This window comes from Ammospiza caudacuta, chromosome 7, assembly GCF_027887145.1.
Source record: "Ammospiza caudacuta isolate bAmmCau1 chromosome 7, bAmmCau1.pri, whole genome shotgun sequence".
Classification (NCBI taxonomy): Eukaryota; Metazoa; Chordata; class Aves; order Passeriformes; family Passerellidae; genus Ammospiza; species Ammospiza caudacuta.
Genome location: NC_080599.1, coordinates 19,916,366 through 19,936,216, shown reverse-complemented (window position 1 = coordinate 19,936,216; position 19,851 = coordinate 19,916,366). Strand labels below are relative to the sequence as shown.

Sequence of the window (19,851 nt, the reverse complement as noted above, 5' to 3'; positions counted from 1 at the left end):
CAGTGTTTGGGCTTTTGTTTGTTCTCCCTCATACTTTCTCTTGTTTTCTCCTTTTGGTTGTTTCAGCTTTTATTCTCTGGGTCTGGTTTGCTCACTTTTGTGGTCTTAAAAAAAAAAAAAAAAAACGAAAAAGGGAAATGGGTTTTGTTTGGTGGATTTTTTGTGGGGGTACTTTATTTTCTTTGCTTTCTTCTCCCTATTTTCTCTTTTTTTCACTCTTCCCCTTCCATGTTCTGTTTCTTGTTGGAAAAAAGGATGTGATTATACCTTGTGACTGGTGGTGCTGTGGTGGGGGTTATATGCATGGATGGTAAACACAAAACCAGAAAAGTGGTCCACAAACCATGGCTGGGATTGCTTGCACTTTGGGGAGAGAAAAAGAGTAATAGAGAAGTTATTGTGTAATGATTTTATTTCACTGGGGCTGAAAGCATGAGTGATCCTAATAGACAAACCACAGCATTTCTGAGATGTCCTAGCTCATGCCATTTTGGGGGTTGTTTTGGCTAGATTTTTTATCCTTTGATTTTCCTTTTGTTGTGGTTATCTCTTTTGATTGCTCACATGACAGTGTCTGGATCACCTGCAAGAGTGTGCTCTGTGTGAATTTTATTTTCCCTTTGTGTCAGTGCAATCCAGAGAAATTCATGGGTCATTCCCTTCCCTTTCCCCTCTTCCTTCCCATTTGCTGTGGTTTCCATTTGTTTGTTTTGAGAGTCAAAGGCACAGAGCACTTTGCCCAGATTTCGACTCCTCTGCTAGAGAATGATGCTCAGTTCATGCCTGGTGCCTGCTGCAAGGTTGGCCAACCCAAAAAGGATCCAAGAGCAATGGAAAATTGGGATTTGTTTGCAAGGAGAGGGAAAAAAAAGCAAAACTTCATGGGTGCCATACACTTTGTAATCCATGCAAATATCTGTGTGCCTGTTTTCTTTTTAGGGGTGGGAGGGAAAGTGGGAATGTGCCACTCTTGAGCCTTTGAGCTGAGTGTTTGCTCACGATGCCCTTCCATGGGGATGTGATGCTTGGTGTTATCAGAGAGGCAGGAACGGAGCAAAGAGGATGGTGGGCAGCAGGATGTCACACAGGCCATGCAGATGCTGGCTGCCATCAGGACGTGCTTCTGTAGTGAGCATCACCTGCTTCTGCTGGTATCAGAGGAATCACACTCCAGAAACACCCCTGGCTCTGGAGGATTTGGCAGCCAGGGGTCAAACAAAGGGACATGGCTCTCTGGCCAGGACAATCTCTCCCACCTCTTCCTCACCCAGGGCTGTCTGCTCTGCCTCACGTGCTCTGAGGGCTTAGGTGGATGCAGCAGAGCTCTGCAGAGACAGTTTGCTGGAGTTTTGTTTGATTCTTTTTGGTTTGGGGATTTTTGTTACCCTCCCAATCTCTCAGCCAATTTTCAAAAATGTCATTCTTTCCAAAGAGCTCACACAAAATACCTGGTCAGGTGGGCTTTCCTGGTGTTAACACCTCCTGTAGAAAATGCTGGAGGGAATTCTGCTGGAGAGGGCAGAATTGTGTGTGTGGAGGGAGAGGCCTGCTGCCTATGATGCTCTCCTGCAGCCCACATCAGTCTGGACCAAAGAGATGCAGCTTTCCTTCTTTTCCTCTTTCTTCAGCTGGAGTCAGATCCAAAGGCCTGGAATAGCAAGGGAACAGCTTCAGATTGCCTGAGTGGGTCTGGATCTGGGCTGCACATAGGAGAAAAAGCATTTCCTCAGTGTCTGACTGGTTAAATAGTGCTCCAGAGCAAGGCTGTTTCCTCGCCTTCCCCACAGGCAGTAACACAGTTGTTTCAGAGATAAATTGGCCAGTGCCCTGCAGTAAACAGCTGAGATAATCCCTGGATAACACTGCTCTTTCAAGAAAGGACAAACAGTCCTGTTATTAACAGGGAAAACTTGAGCTCCTGGGTCCTCTTTGTGGCTCACTTGTCTGCAGTCTGGAGTCATTGACCTCTTTTCACGTGCCTGAAGTGTCAGCGGTGCTAAAACAGTAAAGTGGAGCTTGCAGGCCACAGAGATCCTTCTTGTGCTTACAGATAAAGTGTTCCTCACCTGGCCCAGGTCCCACTCCCTGCCTGTAATGCTGCAGCAGTGGGGAGAGGCCCCAGGTGCTCTGGGTCAGCTTGCAGAGGCGGTGGGTTTGGGTGTCCTTGCAGGTCCTCTCGTGAGAAGACAGCTGGAATTGTGTGGGATTTTTATCTCGTGACAGTTGAGATCCACCCAGCTGAACCACACAGATGTTACAGCTCAGCCAGGCATCCCTGCATGGTCACATTTTGGGACAAAGACGTGTCCTGAGGACACCATGTGATTTCCCCTGCTTCAAGTTGTCCTGTAGGTCCTAGCAGCAAGAAGCAAACCTGCACGTGTTGGGTCTGAAATACCTGAGAAAGATTGGGACAATTGTGTCCAGGACCATGAGCCATCAGATGTGCTGGATTCTCCAGGGAGGATTGTGGAAGCTGATGAAGAGGTGAAAAACTAAAATGGCCAATGCCTCTCCTTTTACACCGTGGACTTCTTTATGTTCCCACACCATTGGCTGAGATTTTGGTGAGGAAGTAGCCTGAACAATGGTAGGACTTCCTGGGAATTTGTAGAACTTCCTGGTTCAAATACACTATAGATCATGTGGAAAGAAAGTGAGCAGAGGACAGGTCATGAGAATGAAATGACCAACAGTGCAGTCCCTGGAGGGCTGTGATGTTGGAAGAGGAGGTGGTGCTGGATGCAGTGGGACCTGGGACAGGAGCTAAATTCATTTCTGCTGTGGCCACGCAGGCCCATCTGTTCTCTCATTGATGCCCACGTTACTTGAGATCAGTGAATGGCTACAGTCAGTCAAAGAGATTGGCCACACATTGACAAGGGCAAGGATTGCATCTGTCTGGCCATCTGGCAGGTTGAGAGCAGGGTCCCCCATCCTCAGTCACCCAGGCCTGAATGTCAAACACCTTTTCATCTGCAACCGCGCGGCTGGGCTTTATCGGCCAGATGTTCACATAAGCTGAGAAGTCTGGCTCATTTGGGCTAACAACTCCCCATCCTCACTTTGATTTCCTGGACAATCTCAGCACAGAAACCACATGGCAAATGAAAGCTGTTTTATGTGGGCAGAGCCTTCTGCCAGCTGGATTCCTCAAGGGCCGTGCACAGGTGATGGCATCCAGTGAAATCTTGAATGCAGGGCAGCCAAAATTGTCCTGAGGTGTTTTTTTTTTACCTGCTCATTCTTTTTTGTAAAAATCTTCTTGTGAAGCTGCTGCCTGGAAATGTACTTCATCAGGCACAGGTGTCTTCTCTGCCTTCTTCCATTTGTGTCTAGAACACACCACTGGAGAGGACTCTGTTCTGGTCATGCCTTCACTGTCCTCAGTGTTTGGCAAGTGAAAAAGAACAAATACCCTGCTGGATCATCCCTGGCTTTTGGACCTGCACTGTGGCTTTGTCCAGCTAAGGAGCTACACAGTCCATCACTACATTCTTCCCTCATTTTTTGCCACTGTAGAGGCACCACAAAAAGTCACAGGAGGCATAAATCTTATGCTCTCTATGCATGTATGTATGTTATTGCTGTTGGCTTCAACTAGGAATCTTGTGGACATGACCAAAGTCACCTCGGAGGTTCAGCTGGATCTCTCTTGTTGGTGGTAGGTGGAATGAGGCAGCAGATGAGGATGGATTGATTTCAGCTCCAGTGAACACCATTACCCTGTTTGTTTATTTGTGGTGCCATTCAAATTGTCAGATACTTTAGAGAAAAGTACTTACTAGAGGTCCTGAAAAATTGGAGGTGGAAGTTGAGACTGTCAGAACACAGAAGACATCAGAGAAGCCCTCTGAAGAGCTGAAAAAGTGGTTCGAAAGACACCAATGGTCAAGTTTGTGAAGACTTTTGAAATGGAGGCAAAATTGAGGTGGGCTTTGCTCATCAGAGGTGTTAGGGGTGGAAGAAATCTCTTAGCAGGCATTGTTTTGATGTAGGCTTTCATCCAGAGCAAGATTTGACCGCCAGAGTTTGCTCAGACATTTCCAGCATTCCTTCTAAAGCTGGTGCTGATAGAAACTCAGCACCAAGGAATAGTGGGGATAAATCTTGCCTTTAAAAAGATGTCTGGGTGCTGAAGATAAAATACTCTTCCACCCTGCTGTAACCATGGGTTTTCTGATAGGTTTTTTTATCTACCCACAATAATTCCAGGGACTTCCATGCCAAGATCAGAGCGCTTTCCTCCTCGACTCACATTTTCAAAAATGTGAAGAGCAATGGAAAATTGGGATTGAGAAGCTCAAAGATGAGCTTCTCTCATTTACAACTTCTCAATTCCTGAGGATCCCCAGACCAAATTACAGCCACCCAAAACACCTGTGGTGCATTCAGGACAGGAGCCTTTAGAGGGACAGGTTAGATTTACAATGGGGCCTCCTCTAGTGGAAGGACTTGACTGTAGGTCCTGTAGGTGCTAGCAGCAAGAAGCAAACGTGCACATGCTGGGTCTGAAACGCCTGTCTGAGAAAGGTTGGGACAATTGTGTCCAGGACCATGAGCCAGATTCCTGGATCTTATCTCTGTGGAGGATATCTGAGATTAAATTTTCAGGGCTCTTCACCCTGCTGCCCTCTCTCCCAGCTGGGTGCATCAGGCCCTCTTAGCTGTGTCTCAGGCTTGGGGCTGCTGTGATTTTGGGTGTGGTGAGTGCAGAGACAGCGAGTGCTGAAGCAGCAGTGGCAGTGCAGAGGGCTCTGCAATTACAGCTCTGATCCAAATGCATCCATACACGGGGGCCATTGCTATGCGCATATTTATCTCTGCATCCACATCAGCAGCAAGACATATTTACTGTTTAGATATGCACATATATTGTAAAAACACCCCTTGCCAATAGCAGTGTATATCTTGTAAGTGACATTTCCAGCGCTCCTCATGATTTCCAAGACACCGTCGCTCTTCAGAACTAGAGTTTGTGGCTGTTTGTTTATTTTTATTTCCTCCCTCCCAGTCTCAATTTTATGGCCAGGTTTGTTAAGTTTCAATAAAATATCAGTTAAGTTTATGGCATTTTTATTTGTTATTGTTGTTGTAATTTTCTTTTGGTGTAGGGGAAGGTGGGATGAAATGTTGCTCAGCTGGGGGCAGAGTGATAGCAGTGCCATGTCAGGTGCTTAGGGATTCCAGAGTCCTCTCTCCAGCTCTGCCACTGATTATTTGTGTGATCTCAAAGATTTCTGCTCACCTCAAAAGAGGAGGGAAATATTCTCTGCCTCTTGTGAGGGGTAGCTGCAGAGTCTTTTGGTTCTCAGCAGCAGAAAACGGGGTCTGAAGCATCTTTGTGTGTGTGAAACGTGCCCATCTTCACACAAGAGTTGAGCACTGTCGGGGGGGCTGGCCCCAGTCTGCCAGCTCATTTCTCTACGTTTTTTGCCTTCAAAGTGGCAAGTAACCTGAGAGGTTGGGAAGTGACAGGAGCCCTTTGCCAGCTGAGCAGAGGAGGTGATGGTTACAGCTGCCTCCTGACTAGTCCCGGTTGTTTTACGCAGCGCTGTGGGATCGCTCCCTGGAACAGGAACAGGTTGGGCATGTTGACAGTGAGCACAGACAATGAGCTATTCCTGGCTTCACAGAGCACCAGTGGGAGGGTCCTGATCCAGGTCTCACTGTGCTCAAGATGAGTCTTTCTCTTGACTGTCTTGAGTGTTGTATTTAGCAGTGATGTTTCTGCTTTCCTTGGATTCTGAGAACTAACAAAAGAGCTGGTCACTAAGAGAGCAGCAGAGAATGTAGTGAATATAAAGTCTCCAGCATCGACCTCCCACCTGCTCCCTGACCTCTGTCAGAGGTGGTTTCCTTCAGAGGAGCCTTGTCCCTGTTTCCTCCCTGTCCAGCAAAGGGAGGGGGATTGCCAGGCATTTCTCAGAGCATACACATGAGCCATAGTTGGGCAGTTCCACCAGGACTGTGGTTGCCAGTGTTCCAAGCTGGAAATGGCAGTGTAGATGATGAGAGTACATTTGGGACTGGAGCTGAAAGCATAGCTGACCTGGGCCCCTGAAGTCTCTCCTTTCCAAGGCTAACGTCATGTATAACTAAACCTTGCACGTTGAGCTGTCTCACACTTAATGCGCTGATCTGCACGATAAATTCTGAAATAATCCCATAAAACCTTTTTATTTATTTTAACCCCCTTGCTGCCTTCCCTGCCTTACAGTTACACAATGGGTTTGTTTCTTCTGTTGAGTGGTTGAGGAGGTGCTCAGATATCTCTCAAAGCTGGAGGCACAAAACTTTTATTTCTGCAAAGGCGTGATTTATTTTTTCTTTTCATTTATGATTTTTTTTCTCCTGATCCCACCCAGTTGTCTTCACTGTTACAATTTTTTAGCGTAACACCGACGACTGGTGCATGCAGTGGGGAATTTGCTTCCAGAGCTTGTTCTTCTGGGACAGCTGGCCCAGGAGGGCTGGACACCCTTGTGTTCTCTCACAATGAAAGACTTTTGCCAGCGTGATGGGCACTGGGAGTTTAACCCAGGCGCCTTCACATTTTTGTGAGCCTTTTCTCCTGGTGCTCAACAGTTCCCACCAGTGATGGGTTCCTGATGTCCTGAAGGCAAACCCCATGCAGCACTCCCTCACAGAGCCCCACGTGGCTCAGCCAAAGCTCCAGCCATGGGGCCGGATGGGCTCTGGATGTCTCACCCTGCAGGGAGCAGTTCAGGCTAGAATTACCCACCCTGTCTGAGCTTCTCAGCACGGGCTTGGTTCACCTGCTGCAAAGGCTTCTGCTCTTGACAGCAGGGCTTTTTTGGGTAATTCTGGTCTCTAGTACAGTCTGCTGGGTGGACACCTCCAACAACTGGGGTCCTTCAGAGCTGTCTGAAGGATTCTGATGCTGTCCAAGTCCTCCAGGCTGTATTTTGTTTGTCTCAGTCAAAAGCATGAAGAATCCTTCCTCCAGCTGAGGAGCTGTTGAAGAATGTTCTTGGCATTGAGCTGTAACAAGATGTGGCTTTGAATAACCTCAAGAGTGCATCCTTTTTTTTTTTTTTTTGCTTGCTCTGTTCTTCATACTACTAACCTGACTGTGTGTTTTTGTTTTTGTGGTTGCTTTGCATGTTGTTCCTTCCTCTTGGCTGACAGTCATGGGGTGGATCTTTTTCCTTTCTGTGATTCAGGTGCCTCACTCTTTCCTTTCCAGGTTCTTCCAGTTCTTTTAACATGTCAAACTCTGGAGATTTGTTCATGAGCGTGCAGTCTCTCAATGGGGATTCTTACCAAGGGGCCCAGGTTGGAGCCAACGTGCAGTCACAGGTAGGGACCCATCCGATGTACTGCCAGTGAATGCATTAGTGTTGGAGGAGCCTTTGATTGTATTGGCACTTCTCCCTCCCGCCTGAAAAGAGCAAATCTCAACCAGCACAAATCAACCAACCAACACTTTAAAAAAAAAAAAAAGGCAAACCAAACCAAAAAACCAACCAACCAACCAAAAAAAAAAAAAAAAAAAAAGCAACAGGAGCAACCACCAAAAAAAAAAGAAAAAAAACCAAACCGAAAAACAATCCAAAAGAAACCAAAACCAAACACCCAACCAAACCAACAACCATGGTCTTGAGGAGACTTGCCCACACTTTGTGAATGCATTTGGCTCTGGCTTGATAGTCGTACTAGGAGGAGAGAAGGTGTAGAAGAACAGGCACAAAGTCAAACAAAAGCAGCTCAGGTTTAGGTTCTGCTTGCTTTATTCTTCCAAGGGAATGGGCCAGATGTTTGGACTGGTGTCTCGTTTTCCAAGACTTCCACTTACTCCTTTGATGCCAAACTAGGTGTCTGCTGAAAGGCAATAAATGTTCAAATATGTAGATAATTTTTTTTAATTTATTCTTTTATAATTAAAAGCCACCCTTGACCATCTCCCCACCTCCCCAAAGCACAGGCACTCACACCACCCCTGTATATACCAGGAGGAGAGAGCAAGGGAGCTTTGAGCAGCAATGCTGAAACATCAACCCATGCTTGGGGCCAAAAGAAAGAATTTAAAATAGCCAGGATTTCACTCAGATCTCCCACCTCCCATCCAATGTCCAGATATGCCACAAGTCCCCTCTCTGGCATCTAAGGCTCTGCTCTGTGCTGAGAGATGACAGCCACTCTGACACTTCTGCATTGGGCAAGGAGAACTCTCCAAAGCTGCGGCTGCTCCCCCTGGGGCTGAACATGGAGCACACATCATCATGGGCAGTGAGATGTGCTCACCACGTGTGCCACCGCTGGGGCTGGGGCTGGGGTCTGAGGGAGAGGAATGGGGCACCCAGAGGAGAGCTGCTGGTGCCTTTGCCATGGTAGGTACATTTCCTTTCTGGGCCCTCCACCATGGAGGCGCTCAGCCAACTCCAAAGATCTCCTTCTGCTGCTTCTGCACTTCACTGTGAGCAGTGCTTGGGGTCAGGGGTGGAAGGGGGTAGGGGTAGAAAGGTGTGTCCTTGAGCACGATGCTGGAGATGGCTGCAACAGTGTGCTCCAGGAGATGCCATCCCGCACTTGTCATGCTGTTCTCCCTCCCCACTCTTTCTGTCAAAGGACATGGGACCAAGGAGAGTGTGACAGGGCTGCTGGGGCGGGCAGGGGATGGTGAGGGAGGCAGGAGAGGTCCTCTGGCTCATTTCTTTCCACAAGACCAGCTGCAGCTCTCTTTGATCCCTCTCCGAACGTACACCTTTATTTTTATTACGATGGTGACCACAATCATTGTTATTCGTATTTGTTTGCTTTTATCTTGCCAAAGATGAACGGAAGCAGCTTTGGCCACTAACCTTTCCTTCCCTCTAATTTGTGTTTTTGTTGTTGTTGGTCTGTTTAGGTGGATACCCTTCGCCATGTTATCAGCCAGACAGGAGGATACAGTGACGGACTCGCGGCAAGTCAGATGTATAGTCCGCAGGGCATCAGTGTAAGGAAAAAAACAGGCTCGGGTTCTGGTCTTTTGGGTTGTTATTTATTTTTTTCTATCATTTTTGTTCTCTCACTGCCAATTATTTCAAAGCCATAGGGCTCAGAATGCCACTTAGTAGGACTTGTCTTTGCTTTTACGGTCACCTAGTTTATTGCTTCAGTATCGGTCACGCCAGCGGCGCAGCTCTGCCCACAAAAAAAGTGGCGGTGCCGGGGCAGGCAGCGCGCAGGCAGCTGGCGTCTCGCACTGTCACAGCCCATCATCGTCCCCCCGCCACCTGCGGCCACGCACGGAGCTGCTAAACAGGTGACACCTCCCGTGGCCATGGTGGGCAATGTCACCGCAAACGAGGTGGCTCCATGCTGGTGGCACCGCCCTGCACGGTTAAAAATAACCCGTCCCCGGCCAGGGTCTGAGAGCGCGGCGGCGATGCGGGCACGGCAGCGATGGCGGTTGCGAATGGAAAAGGAAAAAAGCCCACAAAGCCAACAAGCGTCAACCCAAGGAAACCTCGCCCAAGCGGGCTGGGGGAGGATGCGAGGGGGAGGGCGGTCTCTGGAGCATCTTCTCCTTGTTCTTGGGTGCGCTGGCGGGTTCTGACTAGCATGAAAATTCGTAGCGACAAGCTGTGTCGCACAGGGGGAAATCGATCAGACACACACAAGGAGAACCCAGTGTAGATTCGGGACAGCAATCCAACTTCATTTCTCAGATCAATCGTCCACCCTCTCAGCAGCAGTGACAGCAAGCTGGGAGAGGAGGGCGGCCTGGAAAAGGAGGCTGTGAGCGCTGAGTGGGTGGTGGCAGCGGTGTCCGGGGTGGCACAGAGGAGGATGGGGACACCAATGGTGGAGATAGCCTTGAACTGGTCAGAGAGGTGCTGATCCTCTGGGTGGGATGGTGGTGACTCCAGCATGATGCCATTGCCAGCCAGTCCCATCACTCTGCAGTCCACAGGGCCATTTGTCACCTGGCATGTGACCATCTTGCAGGACAGCCACCACCAGCATGCAGAGAGGGGTGCCCTGGGACGGGGGGCTCTGCTCCCCTCTCTGCAGTCACCAGGGCTTAGTGGGCGACTTGACGTCAGCAGGCAGAGGCAGGGAGGATTTGTGAAGTAATGTAATTGAACATGTGCAGATAATTATGTCTCATTACATAAGCCCCTTGCAAAAACGGCACTTGGAAATGCCACATGAAAGAGCCTATCGTTCCGCATTAATTTCTCCGTGTGCTGAATTTATTCCCTTTCTGGCTTTTTAATACTTGGAGAGTAAATGAATCGCGGGCTGATCATGATAAGAGATGATACTTTTGTATAAATTAAAATACCCCCAAGGAAAGAGGCTGAACTGATTACAGTTGCAGTTGGCTTGGAAAATAACAGTGGGCTGGGTTAAGCCAAAATTTGGGGGGGAGAGTTGCTGCTGGGGATTGTGAGGCAGGGAGGGGGTGACTGGGGAGAGAAGAAGGAAGAGACAGCAAAAACTCAAAAGCTGAATAGGACAGGGAGAGCTGGGCTGGTGTTTCTGGCTGTGATTCTCTGTGGGAGAACCAATGTTCCCATGAGTAGCAATGAGGACTGGTGAACTGAGAGTGGCAGGGGATCTGTGCATCCCAAATGGTGACCTGGCATGTTTGGCGTCCCTTCTCTTCTCAGGCTGGTTCTCAGGGAGGGCAGGAGCCCAAACTGACCCATACTGGATGATGTCAAGAGAGGGGCAGGTTGGCAAAGGGACTGCAGCATGTGGGTGACTCCTCAGTTCCCCACAAAGCTGTGGTAGGCATGATGAATGAGGCAGTAATCCAGAGCTGAGCAGACAGTTTAGGAAGCACCTTCTGGATTGCCTGTTTGTTTGCCCTGTATCCCAGCCAGGGATGGGATGTCACTTAATGTCTTCCCACCCACTGAGGTCCCAGTTTGTGCACCCTGAGGTGTGGCTGCCCTTTTGGAAGCACTCCTCAGGGGTGACTGGGGAACTCCTCGGTGCAGACCGTGTCCAACAGGCAGGGAGGGCTTCCCTGCCTTTCCCTGAACCCTTCCACAGCGAGGAGGAGCACGGAACAGAGCTGTGCCACACGAAGCTGCCATCCCCACATCACCCGCGCGTCCCCGCGAGCTGCCGGGAGGAGATGAGCCGAAACCCAGTCAGGGGCCCTGTCACAGTGATGTCTGCACGGGGCTGAGCTTAAGCCATCCATGGAGCCCGTCAGCACCGGGCAGTCAGCAGCAGGTTGCCCAGCTCCACTGCTGGGAACCTTGGCAGGAGAGACAACAGCGCTCGGGGTTTTTGCCTTCCTTGATGGAGGATGAATTTTTAAACGCATGTAAGTCGTGACAGCTGAGGAGAGGGATCTACCCACAGCCCAGCTCCCTGGGAGGCTGTGCTGCTGTGGCTGACAGGCTGCTCCGAGGGCAGGAAGGGCTGGAGCTGGTTCTGCATCGTTAGCAGGATAATGGGCAATATCCCAGCCATCACCAGTGCTGTGACCCACGGCTGAGGCAGAGGGAGAGCTGAGCCCTCTCCTGCACAGGTGGGGACAGCAGCACTCCCAGCAAGGGATGGGGACACTGACAGTGGAGGAGCTGTGCTGTGGATACCCAGCCTGGGTCACACTCAGAAGAAGCAGGGACCTCCCCTCCTTTTGGGAGGTTTGGGGTGTGAGCCACTGTCACCCTGTTTTTTAAAGATTTTCTAAACCTTGTGATGTTGACGTTCTTGTAGTGAACTTTCTCACACACTTTCTGTGAATAACTCAGTTTTGCATTCCTTTATGGAGGAGGAGAAAGTTGATGGACTGTTGGTTTGACCAGTATCATTGGACAGGTGGCACTGTCACCCTCCAATCCTCTGTCGTTTTTGGAAAACTATAAATATTGGAGTCAGAAATTAATCTTCCCTTTTTTCTTCACCTTGAGAACAGCAGTGTGAGCTTGTGTTCTTTCGTGTCCTATAGCAACAAGCCACCCCTTTTGGCAAACTCTGAGGCTGTAGGGTCTTGCACCATGAGGTGAGATTTATTAAATGTTAAATCCTTTGGGAGGTTTGGGGGTTTGGGGGTTTGCCTTTTGGCAAACTTTGAGGTTTTGCACCGTGAGGTGAGAGTTGTTAAATGTCTGGGCTGTCTGGACAGTGGTTGTTCATGGGGGTCCACATGTGTATCCAGGAGGTCCCTCAAGATTTCAAAGCATTTATGAAAGCTCAGGTTCTGTTGGGTTCCAGTAGAAGCTGGATGTTTATTGCCACAGTCCTCTGGAGTGCCCTACCCCAAAACATCACCTTTGCTGCCACTGCCCTATGACTGTAAATCCACCAAGAGTTCTACTTCCCCCATATGCTACTGAACGAGTGAACTACAGTCATCTTAAAGCCTTTCAGAAATTTGGTTTTGCACTTAATTTAATTTCCAGATGATTTAAACATGTAGATGAGCTGTTTTTAAAGTTCATGAGAGAGAGTGAAGGTTTTGATTTAAAACTGCTGCTGTGCAGCGTGTGTGTGACCTGGATGGTGGTGCCCATGGGCAGGGTGTGACAAGGAATTTTGGATCCACTCTTGTCAGCAAGGATTGGTACAAGAAGAAGCCGAGAGCTCCTTATTTGACCTGAGATCTTTTGATTGAAAAAGTCGAGCCTTGGGAAAAAAGTTGTTGCTCTGCTCCTCAGCCAGCTGCAGTTCACCATCATGGTCAAGTTTTGGTTCATGGTCCTGACCACCAGCTGGAGTATGGAAGTTGGTCTGGCAGGGTTTCAGTGCACAGGCTCCATCCCTAAGGGATGCCTTGGTGTGTTCTGATGGCCATGGATGCCTGGCCATGACCCTTGGGAAGGGATGTCCTCCCCAGGCTGGATCCTCGGGTGTGTGATAAGACCTTCAGTGCTTATTGTAAGGAGGCCCTGACAAAGCTTTTAGGAGCTGTGAGAGGTCTGAAAAGGCACTGAGGCTGCTCTGTCAGACCAGCCAGGCTGGTAACTGGTGTGTTTGGAGGCTGTTGTGACACCCTGTGCCATTGTTGGGGGACAAGGATTTGGCCACAGGAGGTGGGGTGCTGAGACAGCCTCCTTGCTAAGCAGAAGGAGTCTTTAAAAGTTGGCAGAAAGTCATCTCCCAGCCCCACGTAGGAGGCCCGGGCAGGGAGCCAGCCAGACTTACTGGAGGTGACAAAAATGCTGAGACCTGTGGAATTGGGCATCAAACCAGTTGGTTCAGCAGTCTTTCACTGAGGCTCCATATTTGGACAGTCACCAAGGCTTTGCCTGTGCTCTGGCACCAGAAGGTGACATCTGAGGAGATGTCCTGGAGACCACTGCTCTGTCTTTGGCATCTGCCCCTCCTGAAGAAGTCACAGCCGTGTGCAGGGGCTCGGCAAGGAGGAGCAGCCTCCTCAAAAGACTCCCTTGTCTTTGAGGGAGACCCTAACTGATTTATTGCAGTCAAACCCCAGGGGATCTCCTTGCGTGGAAGAGGTAGAGCCATCTGGGTGGAACTGGATGGATCCCACATGTGGCTTGATGCATGCAGCAATGGGGTGATCTCCAGGATGAGTGGAGATGGTTCTGCATGCCCTCTGCCTGGGGAAGGATCCAGCCTCCTCATGGAGGACTTTTCCATACCAAAGGATGGTGTCCACATGTGAGAGCCAACCTTGGGTCAGAGCCAACCTTGGGTCCTCCTTTCTATCACTTGACCCACAACTTGCAGCCTTCGCAGGCCACACTGGCTTCTCCCCAACATCCCCTTGACTTCCTACTGGTTTTGTTCAGCCACACAAATTCCTGAAGTACAGGAAGGCTCATTTCCAATCTGCTGTACCTTCCAAGGATTTTGGGTGCCGAACGTGAAGCCGCCGCTCGATTGCTTCTGTGGCTGGCAGGCAAAAAAGAAAAAGGCTAAAAATAGTCGAGCACAATAGGGCCAGAGCCCTGCTCCTCCACGGGCCCCCACTGCTCTCCTCTCCCCCCTCCTGCTCCTGTAACGACCCTGCAAACACTAAATGGCATCTGAGTGCATTAAGCAGCAAACTCTCCGGTGACATAGCAATTACGGCTCTGAAATAGATTTGGTGCGTCACGCAAGATAAGGGTTTTGAAAGTTTCTGTTGTGATTATAGCTTGTAACTCCAACAAATAACAGGCTTGGTAATAAGAGGCTGCCAGCACAGCTATTGTGGTTCTCTCTCACTGATGGCACGTAAATTGCTATTAATGTCCTAAGTGTACTTGAATATGCCAGTCTCGGGGCGGCGGAGTTGGCTCTGTGTCTCTCTTTACGCGGCCTGTCATTGTCGGGCTGATAATCTACAGTAATTGCTGCCTCTTGCAGCAGTCCAAGATGTGTAAGGGTGGGTATTGCCTCCTGGGGAGAGCAGGGATGGTGGGTCAGGGCCTGGCTCTGGGTGGGAGCTGCTGAGGGCAGTGGGCATGGGGTACACGGGGCTGGTGATGCTCGGGCATCGTCTGGTGTCACGCGAGGTGGAGCAGAGTGGGGTTTGCTAACCTGTGAGCAAGCTGAGGTCGTGATTCCTGCTTTGCCTGCTGTTGCCTGAGCCCCTTTGCTGCCATGCAGGTATGGAAGAGCACACGGGCACAGCAAGGGGCGTGCACACACCTCTTGTCTTGTTTGCTTTGTGTGTGTCCTGCTGGGAGGTGGTGTGATTCTTCAAACGTGAGTTCTCCTGCCTGTCAACTCTTTGCTCCCATCACAGCAGCCTCTCAGGCAGGCAGGGGCTGGGCAGCAGCACCTCAGTGATGCCTTAAGGAGCTGGAACAGAGGCTAGACAGAGTTAAGAGGAATAAAGTGGAGATTTATTGAAGTGCCTTCAAAAGCCATACCCTGGCAGTACCTGGATGGCTCCAAAATGGAAGCAAAAGAGGGCTTGGTCACAAGATCTCACATTTTTATAAGTTTTAGTCCATTTTAGGAGTTAACTGTCTAATTAATAGCTTCAAATTATGAAGTTTCATCCTCCTTGCTTGCTTGCCTACCCTCCTCACGTTGTTTATGCTTTGGGCCTGAAGTTTGAAGAGATTGTCCCTGAGTCTCCAGCTAGAACAGGATTGTTTTGTCTTCACCACCCTGTGAAAAGATCCCAGTACCACTTAATATAAAGCTAAAAATGGAACAGAAACACTTAAAACCTAAAGTACCATCAGGGTGGGGAGATTTTCTCCCCTGAGCCCTGTGGGGCGTGCAGGGTCCCAGCTGGAGGCTGCAGCAGGCAGTGGGACAGGCCAGGCAGCCGCAGTGGGCAGAGCAGCCCGGGCGTGTCTAAAGCAGGAGAGCCACTGCTGCCAACTGGAGCTGGGGCAGCGCTCGGGAAGGATTAATTTGCCAAGCACTGAATCAATGTCAGAGCAGGCACAGGAGGTTGGGTGCGACATCTGCTCCTCTCCAGAGGGGATGGCAGCGGCCGAGGAGCAGCTTCTGTGCGCTGCCGGCTCCTGCCCGCGGCCCTCCGGAGCTCAGCTCTGCAGCGCCTGCAGAATGTTTGGCTCTGCATCTGTCTTTAGGAGAAGAATCAACCTGCGTGCCGTGGTTTGCTGCATGAGCCCTCAGATGGGATATAGTGTTGGCACCTCTGTGGCTCTGTTTGCCTCGGTGAGGCGGGGATGGGGAGCTTTTGTGGGGGACACAGCTCAGCTCAGCAGTTCAGTGGGACGCACTGCTTGTCCTGCACGTTCACAGCGCTTGTGTTCAGATAACATTCAGGCTGCTCATTCTGTTTGCTATTTTCTTTCTTCCATATGAGGAAGAGTTATAATCAGGGGTTAAAAAGCCCCAAACAACCAGAGCTCAGGGTTCTGGAGAAATACGCTGGTTTTTTTTTTTAAGGGATGAACTTTCTGTGAGCATTTACAGTTTATCAAAATCTGTTTTCAACAGAAATGTTTCTGCCCTGGGATGGAGCCTGATGGAGCCCTATGTGGGGTGGGATGGGGGAATCAGAGGGGACATCTTTGCCTCCTACAGCAGTCCCAGCTGCGGGAGAAGGGGGCGGATCTGAGGTGGATGGGTGCCTTGGGTAGGGCTGCTTGTGACTGATGTCTGTGTGTGTGTGTGCATCCCTCCCTTCAGGCTAATGGAGGTTGGCAAGACGCTACTACCCCATCGTCGGTGACCTCCCCCACAGAAGGCCCTGGCAGCGTTCACTCTGATACCTCCAACTGATCTCCCAGCAAATTGCATCCCTGGCTGAGCCGGCCCCGGCGGGGGCGGGAGAGGAGGGGGCCTCTCCTAACACCGCAGCAGTCAGACTGGAGGTGAACCCAATCAGCACACACAAGAAGACTCCTTCTCTTCTCTTCGTCGGGATGCTTTTTTCAGCCAATCTGGACACTTCTTTATACTCTCTTCCCTTTCTTTTCTGGGTAGAAGCCGCTGTCCCCCTCCCCACCACCGCCACGACACCGCTCCCTTCCCCTCCCCGCTTCCCACCCAAGCTAGAAGGATTTTAAGGAGGAAAAGCAAAAATCCACCACCACCACCACCACACAAAGCAAGCCCAGAGTAGTGTACAGCCTCGTGCTGGGTGTCTTTCTGAGGAGCTACAAATGTACCTCAGTCACATCTCGCTCCCTCGCCAGCAGGCAGCCCCTGCCCCCCTTCCTTTAACGCTACCTCTCCGTAGGGAATTGCCACCGTAGGGAATCTGCTCCCTCCTCATCTTTGCAGCTTCCCTCACTCAGCCCTGCCCTGTGAGCTGTCCCTCAGTTGCTGCAGGCACGGGGCAGGTGGCACAGCCCCCGTGCACGTAGAAGGAGCCAGCGTGCTCCCCCTCGCTCCCAAAAGGTACCGTTCCCATTGCCAGCACTGGGGAAATTCCCAGTGCCAGCCCTTCCCAGCCAAGCATCCCTCCCACTGGCTGCTGTGACCTGGATGAGCTGTGGAGCCCTGCTGTCCTGCCTGGAGGGGAGAAGAGGAGGGAAGGAAGGGAGGCAGAGGCAGGTGAGAAGCGGCCATCACCGGTAACACCTCCAGGAGCTGTGTGGGATCAGGCATGGATGGCTGGTGGGACACCAGCAGCTCTCACAGCACCTAGAGAGGCTGCTGGTGGAGAGCAGTGCCACGGGGTGTTGGCTCCCATTTCCAGGAGGAGCTGTGTCCCCAGTTCAGGCAGCACCCACAGAGGTTTGTGCCACCCCGCTGCGTTCCCAAAGCCAGCAGTGAGGGATGGGCAGCAGAATGCCAGGGGCTGGAAGTGCTGCGGTGAGTGTCTTGGGTGCTTTTGGTAGCTCTTCACACCACAGGTTTGCTCTGTAGGACGGGAGGCTGCCCCTCTGTGGGATGTCTGGGTGCTGGAGCTGCTGGTTTGACCCTAGGAGTTACCTAGGCAGTGGCCATGGAAGGACTCACGGGACTTTCTGCCCAGCTTTTCTGGCCCACTGTTGGGACAAGCAGTGGTGGCTGGCAAGCAAGGCTTCATCCTGCCCCTTCAGGCTGGTGCTGGGAGGATGTGGCTCCATGGAAGAGCAGCAAGAGGCAGCACCAGCTTCCCTGAGCTTCGTGCCAGGGTGCGACTTGTGGCCATCGGTTCTTTCCGTGGGCACGAGGAGGCTGAGCCAGCCCGCACCAAGACCCTGGGTGTGGTGACACTGGTGAGGGTGCAGGATGTCTGGCAGCTCATGGTGGATGCCAGGATGCCCTGGGATCAGTTCCTCACGCTGTTGAATGTCCATACCCACCCTGCTTGTGCTGGTCTCCAGGTGGGAGCTGCCAGCGCCGAGCAGCGTTAAACAGAAACCATTTAAAATTAAAGCTCTGCCAAAAATACTTCCACCCTTCTGCTGGAAAAAATCATGGTCCTTGGTGGTGTGGCTGCAGCTCCAGCACGCTGTCACCTTGCAGCACAGGTGTGTCATGTGTCCAGCAGTGACACTCCTGCTCCTTTGGCATCCATGGCAGAGTGGGCAGAGCAGGATGTGGCATGAAGAGCCTGGGGCTGCCTCCCAGCTGCGTGCTAGGAGCATGGAGAAGGTTGTTTTCCTGCCAGGACAGTCGGGAGGTGCTGCCCACTTTCCCCAGCTCTGCACCTTTCCACTTTCCTCCTCGTCTTCCCATCTGCCTTTTGTCCACTTGAAGCTTATTTGACATGAACCTGTCCTGGCACAGCGTTCCAGGGGCACAGGACTGGCTTGGGCCTCTCCTGCTGAGCCACAGCAGTGCTCTGCCTGCAGGAATGCCACCAATCCCTTTGGAAAGCACCTGGGAATGAGCCAAAACACGCTGGGGCTGCCCCTTGCTCCTCCACGGTACTTTGCAAATCCCCTCCTGGGTTCCCCGCTTGGTCCCTTCAGTTTATGTTGGCTTGCCTTTTCCTTTGCTTTTTTTATTTTTTTTTTAATTTTTTTTTGTTTTATTTCTCCTCCCCATTCTCCTCCTCGCCCTGCTCCAGCCCTGAGTGTTGTGGGGTTTTTTTTCTTCTTCTTTTTTTTTATTATTATTATTTCTCTTTTCTGCCCAGAAAAACCTGACTTCGATACCAAAAAAAAAAAAAACAAAACAAAACAAAAAAAAAAAAAAAACCACAAAAAAAACACAAACAAAAAAAACCTGCAGAAACTCAAAAAAAATAAAAATGAAAAAAAATCACAAAAAAAAAACTCGACGATTCTTTCAGCTTTATTAACATTTTCCATTGTTTCTTGCGATTTGTGTCTCGTTCTTTGTAGTATTGATGATAACGAACATTTGATAATGAATGTTCTTGTATATTCAGATAAAGGAGAAAAAAAAACCAAAAACGCAGTCGGAATTTAATAGTGTTTATAATAAAAGAATAAAAAATGACCCTCTTAGCACGCAAAATTGAACAGGGGGAAGGTCCCATCCCTGTTCTTTCTGTGGCAACAAGCGCTTCATTCCTGTATAGTTTATAACATCAAACTACCTACATTCATCCTCCTTTTTTTTTGTTTGTTTGTTTTTTCCCATGGTTTGGGTTTTTTTTCCATTTTCTCGCATTTGTGAATTAGTTCAAGAATGCTAGAAAAGTGTAGAGTTGTGCACACTCATTTCTTCTTACACAATGTTTAAAAAGTGACGGTAATTCATTTTGTAAAACTTTAAAAAGAAAAAAAATGGTTGGAATAGTGAGCATTAATAGGTACAGTCTAACACTTTATGTTTCTTAACGTTGAGACCCAGAAATGAACCTTTTTGTTGGGGTTTTCTTTTTTATTATTTTTTTGCCTTGTTTGAGATGGGGGGGAGGGGGCTTTGATGATGATGATGATGATGATGATGATGATGATGCTGATGATGATGCTGAGTTTATTTTGACCTGTCCGAGACGATGGCCTTGCCACCTCCCCTGCGCTTTTGAGCTGTGGACAGAGTGATGTGAAAAGTGATGCTGGTGTTTTTGGGGAAGGATTTCCTCCCCACTCCTTTCAGACCCCGGCTCCAGAGGATCCTGGTGTGGCTGCTGTGGGGTTGAGCTGTGGGATTTCACCTCTGGAAAGAGATGGAATTCCCGGGGGTTTTGGGGAGGTGGTTGGGGGGAGTCAAGCCCTGAGCCCCCCTTGTGGGGTTCCACAGGTTCCAGCCTCCATTCTGGGCGTGTTGCTGAGCTCCTGGAGGTGATGATGAAAGGGCAGGAATCCTTCCCAAACGTGGCCGTGGTTGGTTCTCCTCCCTGAATCCCAGTGTCCCAAAACCGAGGGATTCGGGGTAAGGAATGATCCAACCTCACCTTGCTGGAGATGGGGTCTCAGAGCCTGGCCCCGAGCCCTGAGCTGGGACAAGGGGTGGGACGTGGCCACAATGTCCCAAATCCAGCCCCAAATCCCAGTGAATGCAGAGTGGGGTTCAAGGAGAAGCCCTGAGGAAGGTGCTGGTTGGCATCACTTCAGTTTTCTCCCAAAACATTTTCCTGCTCCTCCCAAA

At 50.2% G+C, this 19,851-nt stretch overlaps 1 protein-coding gene across 2 annotated transcripts in view; it reads left to right on the top strand.

Moving 5' to 3' along the window:
* The window catches only part of PBX1 (PBX homeobox 1), a 130,416-nt gene extending 111,978 nt beyond the window's left edge, over positions 1-18,438 (top strand). The window contains exons 7-9 of one of the 2 annotated variants that reach the window (XM_058808286.1): positions 7,211-7,323; positions 8,873-8,962; positions 16,042-18,438. In XM_058808286.1, coding sequence (XP_058664269.1) covers positions 7,211-7,323; positions 8,873-8,962; positions 16,042-16,134 — 296 coding nt within the window. In that variant the 3' untranslated portion in view covers positions 16,135-18,438. The remainder of the gene's footprint in view (positions 1-7,210; positions 7,324-8,872; positions 8,963-16,041) is intronic. The other variant, XM_058808287.1, reaches the window with a different exon arrangement.
* The last annotated feature ends 1,413 nt before the right edge of the window (positions 18,439-19,851 follow it).